The sequence below is a fragment of the Cryptotermes secundus genome, unplaced genomic scaffold, assembly GCF_002891405.2.
Source record: "Cryptotermes secundus unplaced genomic scaffold, Csec_1.0 scaffold354, whole genome shotgun sequence".
Taxonomy (NCBI): Eukaryota; Metazoa; Arthropoda; class Insecta; order Blattodea; family Kalotermitidae; genus Cryptotermes; species Cryptotermes secundus.
In genome coordinates, this window is record NW_019737392.1 from 515,898 (window position 1) to 525,269 (window position 9,372).

The 9,372-nt window shown below is 37.7% G+C and overlaps 1 protein-coding gene across 1 annotated transcript; it reads right to left on the bottom strand.

The window, feature by feature from the left end:
* Positions 1-1,743: 1,743 nt before the first annotated feature.
* On the bottom strand, positions 1,744-9,282 carry LOC111870301 (prefoldin subunit 1). Its single transcript, XM_023862468.2, has 4 exons — positions 8,247-9,282; positions 6,760-6,882; positions 4,680-4,808; positions 1,744-1,998 (listed from the first exon to the last, which is right to left on the bottom strand). Exons 1-4 carry the CDS (start codon positions 8,277-8,279, stop codon positions 1,909-1,911), a joined length of 375 nt encoding a protein of 124 aa, XP_023718236.1. The 5' UTR covers positions 8,280-9,282; the 3' UTR covers positions 1,744-1,908.
* Positions 9,283-9,372: the final 90 nt, after the last annotated feature.

A 9,372-nucleotide genomic window follows, 5' to 3' on the forward strand; every position in this document is an offset into this window, starting at 1 on the left:
ACTCTGTGGCCTGTAGTCCACAATCGAACTATACCAACCGCTGCTTGTCGGCAAAGTTAGAGCCGACTTTTGCAGATAGAGGGTGTCGCATGGTCAGCGCAACAGATCCCCACGACCGTTAATCTCAGTTTTCTAGACCGGAGCTGCTAATAGCTCCTCAATTATCCTCACGAGGCTGAGTGGACCCTGTTTCAGACCCACTACTTCTCAGAAAATGTGGTAGCACCGGGAATCGAACCCGGATCTCTGGATCTCAAGCCAGGAACTCTGACCACTAGACCACAGAGGTGGTCCCATTATTAGACAACAGTGATATTAAATTTAAAAATCTCAGTATTCTTAAATCTTCTTGTATTGCATGAAAGACCAGCATGGTCCAAGGCCTCATGTTTTGCCAGACTTTGGGATCTTGTTTATATACATTTGGTAGGGCTCTTTGCATGGGGGACTGGCCCATTGCAAGGCCTCTACCTGTGCAAGTAACATAAAGAAAAATGTACCCATGTTGTTAGTGGGGTTTCGAACAGTTACCTCCATGTTGGAGCAGCAAGGTGTTTCAAGCAGCTACTGCAATGTTGGGAGCGGCAGTAGACTGTACATGCCCTAGACTGTGCCGCCATTATGATCAGAAATATTCTAGAATGAATGACGCTACATTTTATGGCCAATCCAGGAAAATGTTTGAAACACAACTGAATATGGGTGGTTTGTCATTCTTTTCATTTTAGACATGAACTATTCTTTTGCAGGTCGGTAAGTTGCATTTTGGGTACTACCTGTCTCGCAATGAAGCAGCTGTTTTATAAGAACCTGGCTATCAGGCAAGTATATAGTACTTGTTTACATTTCTAGACCAGTATCTTTATTGACATTTTAAATGAGCTTCTTCATAATGGACACATTAAAATATGTTTAAACTTTCTACTGTATGATGTGTTATAGAGGCCACCTTTTTACCTTCAAGAAATGTGATGGCATATGTGAACTGCAATGCCCGTTTCAGAATAGGAATCACTGATTAAGTTTTTCGACTATGGTAATAAATTTTGGATTCCATACAAGCCAGGTAATTTCCTGTGTATGCAAGTGACTATTGGCTTCTCAAGAATGACTGCTTCACTGAATGAGTTTAAAAGTACTTAAAATAATTTACTGTACGTAAGGTATGTACAGTTGAAGACTATTACTTCCTAGATCTAAACATTCAGCAGTGCTTTTTCAAATGCTTCTAAAAACATCTGTGTGAAGCAATGTGAGGCTATAGGTATGTGAATTTTGTTAAGTGGCTAACTCATTTAAGTGGAATTTCTGGAGCACTGCTTGGACCAAACATTGATTCAGTATGAAGGAGCCACTTCACCTCAGTCAATAAAGTAAGTGGATGCAGATTTGATAATCCTGCACATCCCATACTGAACTTGTGACTGACCTAGCTTCACACCCAGCAGGTACCATAAGAACTTTTCTTGTGGCTAGGTAGAGGTGACTGGATCATCACTGTTACTGATTTCTATCTAGTGTCATGATCAAGAATGTGCAGGAGTTTAACCCCATATTACACAATGTGACCTAATGGCATAGTGCTTTAGCACATAAATAAATTTACCTCTCTCTCTCTCTCTCTTTTTTTTATGAAGATTCCTAGCTGCAATGAAAAACTGGTACCCATAGTTTGCTGAGGATACTTATTTACCTAGTCACATTATACCAACAGAAAAAATGAAACATATTTGAAACAGAAGATGATCAGTTACAAAATTTAATAAAACATTAATAAGTATATGGACTGTGAACAATAATACATCATTATATAAGAGCAGACAGAACTATAGGTTAATAAATAATTGTAATTCAAAATGGAAAACCTTAGTCAAACTTTTACACTTCAATAACAAAGTTTTAGTCAGTTTATGGGGCCTTCTCTCTCCGCTGTTGAATCATTTCACGGATGTTATTTTCACTGTCTTTCTTACTTCTCTCCAGATAACTCTTCTTATTCTAGAATGATAAAACAAATAAACCTGAGCTAAATCAGAGCCTTGTAAATTAAAAAATTTTATTTGACCACAAATAGCCGTTCGCTGACTTCGTAACACATGATTCCCAATCTTATTTTAATGTTACATGAAAATTAATTATTGTTATTTACTCAAATATCACACAGATACTTCCATAATTCACGAGCCTGTGCCTGGATCACAGTATCAACAGACTATTCCCCACCCACCTGTCTAGTAGCTACCTCCTACATGTCTACATTCCCCACCCTCATCAGTTGTCACTTGTATTCTGTCTACATCTCTTTGCATTCTTGGTTGGTTACTGGTGTTGATGGAGGAAGGTGCTCAAAGTAGGTAGCATGGGAAGTGGGCAGCCTACTTAGGCTTTTACTATTCACGTTCATTTCTTCCCTGACCAGAATATAGTTGTCTGCTTTAGATGAACAGATTCTGATGAAGTATAGCAGTAGTGGTAGCAGTAGTAGTATAATTATCATAAGCATGCCATCTTCAGGCACTGTTTGCACCTATGCAAGAATCAATTTCTCCAGAACCTTAACCATAGAAAAATACAATATATTTTTAAATGGCTTCTCAAGAAGGGTTCAACTCAATGAAATATATTTTAAAATAATATACATAATTAATATGGCTTCAAATTCAGAAGTTGACAAACACTACAATACTGTTGCAGGCAAGATCCATGGCTACTGATAAAGATGTGAAAACTTGAATGCAAAATTAATATACAGAGTACAACATTGCAAGGTGGCTGGATAACAGTCACAAAACAAAGCACATGAAAATGAACGGTGTTTTCTACATGGTCTGCACTGAGGAGTTATCTTGAAGGCAACTGGGGTGACCATGGATAGTAGTCAGTTGAGTTGTTAGTTCAGTTCTGCAAGGAAGGCTAAGAAGAGATGGTGCTAAAATTAAGTTGACAGTTGAGTTGTGGAGTGTTAACCAGTGGGCAACAGTGTGACAAAAGAAACTGAAGAATCTCCATATTTAAGATTCATCATCAAGCAACAACTAGTGAAGACATTGCAGGCTGGAGAAGACTTAGCGTGCAGTGATTTGTAAAGTGTGGAAAGCAGTGATACAGTTATCTGTAGCTGCAACCTGTAAGTGTTCAATGAATCTATTCACCAATCCATACCCTGTCTACAACATATAAATCATGACATCTGGTATCAGAAGTGGTTGGACAGGACACTGGACTTTATCTTTATTGTTATATCACCACACTATGGAAATGGCCACGATGGCCACCATCCAAGAAAAAATGAACACCACCCTACAGGAGATCACAGAAGACATGAGAGCCTGGCAAAAAAGAAATGAAGTCTGACTGAGAAGCAACAGAGGCCTATCCACAAGGATGGAGGCAAATCCAGACGAAATGAAGTCTGTAGCAGGGCATAAGGAAGTCCCTAAGGAAGAGGCTGCAATGGAAACCTAGGCAATGGTGGGTCCTGGAAGAAGTTGGCTGCATCTGCAGAGGGATGACCCGCCATGCCATTCCTGCACGGCATAAGTTATACTGTTATCTGGGACAAAGCAATGACAATGTTGTACAAGGAATCTGGTAAGGATGGATGTTCAGGAAGAGGTGTCAGGTGCAATCAGAATATAAACAATAGCATAAAGAACCAAGACCTAAATGTGCGATTACACCTGGAAAGAAAGAGAATAGCCATATCTTCCATTAGGATTAAAAAAATGAGCATCACGACATTATGGAGGGGTTGGTCCCCTCTGAAACAAAGAAGAGACTGCAAACAGAGTAAGAGCTGAAGATGTAGGCTCACCAGCCACTATCAGCACTTTTGGTCATCACCAGAGGAAGATGATGGTGATAAACCTGGACCAACTGGCACCCTGTGAAGGAACCTCTCAGTTGGGCAGAAGTCACTGTAATAATTGAGCAATGGGAAGGAAGGCGAGACTGGTCACAGATGTCACATCCCTCAGGAAAAGTAGAAATCATGGTACCCCAGTATGCTATTTGGCATGAATAGCCTTAAGGAGGGAGCAATGTAGTGTGTAGACCTGTTGCTGGATGACGGTCACAAAATTATGCCCGTTGCTGGGGCAGCAGATTCTTAATAAGCAGTGTTAAGCAACCTCTTGTTAGGTGACCCAAACACATTCCTGCAGAAACGGTAAGCATACGAGAATGAACAGTGTTTTCTAAGTTGTCCATGCCAAAGGGTTATCTTGAAGACAATTAGGGTGACCACGGAAAGTAGTCAGCTGAGTTCTGCAAGGGAGGCTGAAAAGAAAGGGTGTTATAATTAAGTTGACAGTTCAATTGTGGAGTGTTTACCAGCGGGCAAAAGCGTGACCACGAAGTTAAGGCTCTCCATGAGGACACTGCAGGCTGTAGAAGACTTACTGTGTAGTGATTTGTAAAGTGTGGATATCAGTGAAAGTGTTACAGTTATTTGTAGTTATGACTTGTAAGTGGTCAGTAAATCTATACACCAGACCATACCCCACCTATAACACACATAAATCGTCATAACAGAGTAACACCATGAGAAAGCAGACACTCGTACTATATGTTTTACTTGCATAGTACTGTACTGAAGTAAATACACATTTATATGTAGTCAATAGTAACTGCAAATTGCATACCAAGTACAGGTGTAATAACATAGTAGTAAAACTTACCTCAAGAATCTTAATTTTTTCAGCACAATTTTCAGATGTTTCTTGCAACTGGTTCCGTAAATCTGGAATATTTGTTAGCACGAACATTCGCCCAACACTCTCATATACATTTGTGGCAGGATCTATCCTCTAAAATACAGAGCACAACTTTTAAAAAGTCAATTTAAACTTGCAAAATGTGTCCAAAACATTTCTGAGGCTGCACTGACATCAGACAGTGACCGACTGTTATGTCATCATTAGAAAATAATCTGAACCAGACTATCCATATCAGAACTCATACTGAACACAGAATTTTTATTCCATACAACTGCCTACTCAAGATATGACACATTCTCAAAGACGTTTTAGACATAGTCTATAAGTGTTAAAAGCACTTGGATGGTGCATCCGATAAAGAACACTTGCACAGTGTGACAAGTACCCTACTCCCTCAGCAGCAGGCAAACAGATGATGCAGAAGGTAAGCATAAAATGCTTTAATATGTTCTGTAGGAGACAGTTTACATGACAGTTTTATTTACTGACATAACAACAATAATAAAAATATGAATTTTGAGGTTTTCATGATGGTGACTGCTTATACTGTGGTTCTATGGCTTGTGCCACCATGCAATCTTGTACCTCCAACACATCAGTATCTAATGAATGAATGTATAAGGGGTGGGCCTTCTTGGCCCTTGCACTGTGACCTACAGTGGTCTATTCTGCTTAACACATCAGTATCTACCTGGAAGATAATATGAGTCAGAACCAAAAAGACCTCAATCTGAAGACTGAAAATGTTTATTTGTTACTTCAGCAGAATCTGCCAAAGCAAACTGTTGGAAAATATTAGCATCTTTGTTGGTTTTAATTTAACTTCTAAATAAATATTCAACAAGTTCTGACACAGCATTTTAAATCAAAGAATGGACCATAACCTTACTGCCATCTGTGAGCCAACTGTCTAGTTAAATGTGAGAGCCTTGATGTCTCACAACCCTATGGACCGCCATGGCCTGTTACAGGAATAGCCTTACCTTTTACGTTTTTAATGGACCATAATTAACTGAATCTTAAAACACAGTAAAGTAATATCTTCATGTGTTGCATTCCATTGTGTGTCATTCAAAACAGTACATTTGTACTGTCAACATAACAATTCAAGGAGTAATAACAAAGGTTATTTATATTAATGTTGAACACAACATGTTTTGACCCTTACTGGGTCATCATCAGGTGCAATTCAGTTAACTTAGTTGCTGAATTTTTGTGCAAATATGGATTCATATTTTCCTCATATTAGACTACAAGCCTTGCAGACAGAAGAGGATATTTTCATTTGAAGGAGAAAGCTCTAGATTGCATCAAGTGGAGGAACTGTTTTGGAAGAGACTGTGGACCTGCCGTCTTGACAGATTACTGATGATGATGAGACTACAAGATTATGTGATTATTGCTTGTTTATTCTTTGGCTTTAAGCCATATTGGTATAAATTATATTCAATTTGAATTTAGATGAAAAATTAATTTAAAATTAATTACAATTAAAGTTAAAAGAATTCTAGTACTACACCCAGTGTGTATGGATTCGTATTAAATTATCAAGTTACATAAATGTGAATAAATAGTTTGAGTTGGTCGTGGATGCCTATGTAACCACTGTAATGGTATCCTGGCTATTCCTTTCTTGATTCATCTTTGGTATTGTGGTAGTTGGGGGCCAGATAGTGATGTTATGGGTCTCTTGCACTGCATGTTTATAAGTGCTACTTCTTTATTTATACTATGATGGAGTGTAGGTTGAGATATGTGTTGTCATGTTGTTTTGTTTCTGATATGTAGTGAAGCTTGTATCATGTTCTGTATTCACTCATTGAGACAGAGTCAGAATGTTGAGAATGTTATGGTCCAAACAGCAAACTGCATAAAATGTTACGAAATATGTCCATATGCACAACTTCATTTTGTACAGCAGAGCACATTTTGTAATGGCACAAAGAAAAATAAATTCTGATGACTGGTATGGTATACTTGTCAAATAATGTGAAAGTTTTCATTCATCAATGGAGGCCAAACCCTTATAACCATAACGTACGGTAATTTCTGATTCAACGAGTCGAGCACGCTGCATTGAATTTTTCAGGCCTTTAATCTCTTCATCTGCAGCTTTCACTTTCTGTGCTGTTTCCATCAGCTTTAGATGCAGATCTGCAAAAGCCTACAACATAATTAAAAAATGACATTCAACAGAGAAATGTTTCATAAAGTGGTGTACTTCAAAGACCCTAAAATACATAATTATGACATAATTCTACATGTACAATATCAGGTTCATTAATTACCCTTGAAAAAACGACATATACAGCAAAATATGAAAGGAACACAAAACTGTACATTTAAGTCATTATCATCTCTAGGACATGAAGAAAAACATGGAAACTTTATATGGCACTAGTAACAGGGCGGGTCTAAAAGTGAACTCAGAGAAAACTTAGTATATACTGCTGCCTCCTCACCAGAATGCAGAGCAAAATCATGACATAAAGATAGTTAACAGATCCTTTGAAAATGTGGCACCATTTACATATTTAGGAACAAACCAAAATTTGATGCAGAAAGAAATTAAGGGGAGAACGAATTTGGGTAATGTGTGCTACCACTCAGTCTAGAACCTCTCGTTTTCTTGTCTGCCATCTAAAAACATAAAAACTGGAATACATGAAACTATAATTTTATCTGTGATTCTGTATGGGCATGAAATTAGGGCTCAGATATTAGAAGGGGAATACAGAGTAAGGCTAGGAACATACAGCAACATTGGTCGTATGGAAAAATGTACGATTTTTTGCCATATGACCTCCTTTTCATACTAGAGTGACCAAATACATTTTCTTGCTCTCAAACTGTTGTACGGAAGATGTTGCATGTTGTCACGTATGAAAGCTAAGACTACACTCTATATTCTACTACCTGACGTGACATGAACCGTACAGACATCATATGACCAATGTTGCTGTGTGTGTTCCTAGCCTAAGGGTGTCTGAGAACAGGTTGTTCAGAATATTTGAACCAAAGAGAAATGAAGTGACAAGAGGTGGGAGAAAACTGCATAATGAGGAGCTCCATAACTTGTACTCTTTGCAAAGTATAATTAGAATGATCAAGTCAAGGACGATAAAATGGGCAGGGCATGTAGCATGGGGAGAAGAGGAATGCATTTAGGGTATTGATGGGAAAGCCCAAAGGAAAGAGACCACTAGGAAGATCAATATGTAGGTGGATGGATAACATTAAAATGTATCTTAGAGAGAGAATGAGATGGCATGGACTGGACTGGCTCAAAGTAGAAACCAACGGTGGTTTCTTAAAGACACGATAATGGACCTCCAGGTTCCATAAAATGTATGGAAATTCTTGAGTAGCTGCACAACTGGCAGCTTCTCAAGGGCTCAGCTCCATGAAGCTGGCTGATTAATCATCTTTAGGATCTATGGACTGCACATTTATCAAGGCTCGAATTCTTTCAAAATTCCATTTCTAACACATTTCAAATTACAGTATTTTAATATTAGAACACATTACCTTTTTCAGTTCTATATCTACTGGTCTGGCCATATTTTCCGTTCGATACAAAAATTTTAAATACTTCTCCTTCTTACAATATCTCCCCTGCACTTCCCTACAAACCACAACTAAAGTTAAAAGATTCAAATCATACACAGGTCTCACTGTCACTCTGTTTGTTCTGTTATCATGTACTCATGAACCACTAAATATAGGTTAAGTGTACAACGACTTACTAAATCATGACCGATCATGACCAATTGTTAACCTTGGTTACGTACGGGTCCACTGACATGTGCTGCCAACAATTGCAGTGGGGGTGCTTACATACAAAGGTCCTACGATAGCGGTAGCTCAGTCGGTGAAAACTACACGCTTTTTTGTTCTTCTCCAAGGACGCTACTGCTGAACCATATTTTACGAAAAACTTTTAAACCAATTAGACATACCTGATTTTTTTTTTAAATACGGCCAGCCCTTTGGTATTAATAAACTCTAAAATAAAATCTTTTCCTTATATAGTTCAGCATTTTTTTTGGTAGAATAGAATGTATGCATGCAATTTGAGTGGGTAAATAAAGATTAAAATACAAATCTACCGTTCTGCAACATTTTAGAGGCTCCTGTTTTGCTAAATGGACTTGCGGTTCGATCTTGCCCTCTGTTACATATAAGAACACACATGAACCTTTCAATAAAAATAAAGCACTATATGTACCAAAGTCTTTACATCTCATGAAGCACACAATTAACTTCTACCTATATTGCTACATACTTATGTTACATGCACTATCTGCATTTCATATACCATGGTATACACTATTCTACTGAAATAAATAACATAAATAAATAGCTAAATAACATTTTTGTTGAATTAGTTCTATGATGATAACATTTGTAAATTCAACATGTAGGTCTGTAAAGCAAAATGATTAAAGATAAAGAAATATTACAGGGACACAAACTCAGAAATGTGGAAGTATGAAACCTATTTGAAGCCAAGAGTTGGTGTAGTAAAATGTAATTGAAGGCCGTAAACGGTTAGTTGCTGGCTTCCCACCCACCGGCCCAAAGGAAAAAAAAGAAAAAAAAAAAAAAAAAAAAAAAAAAACCAAAAAAATGAAAAGAAAAAAAAATAAATAAA

Bases quoted from the DNA above. Each gene is read 5' to 3' on its own strand.
- LOC111870301 (XM_023862468.2), bottom strand. From the start codon at position 8,279: ATGGCCAGACCAGTAGATATAGAACTGAAAAAG. The intron at 6,883-8,246 runs GTAATGTGTTCT...ATTATGTTGTAG, and splicing joins TAGATATAGAACTGAAAAAG to GCTTTTGCAGATCTGCATCT. The intron at 1,999-4,679 runs GTAAGTTTTACT...TTATCATTCTAG, and splicing joins AAAAAATTAAGATTCTTGAG to AATAAGAAGAGTTATCTGGA.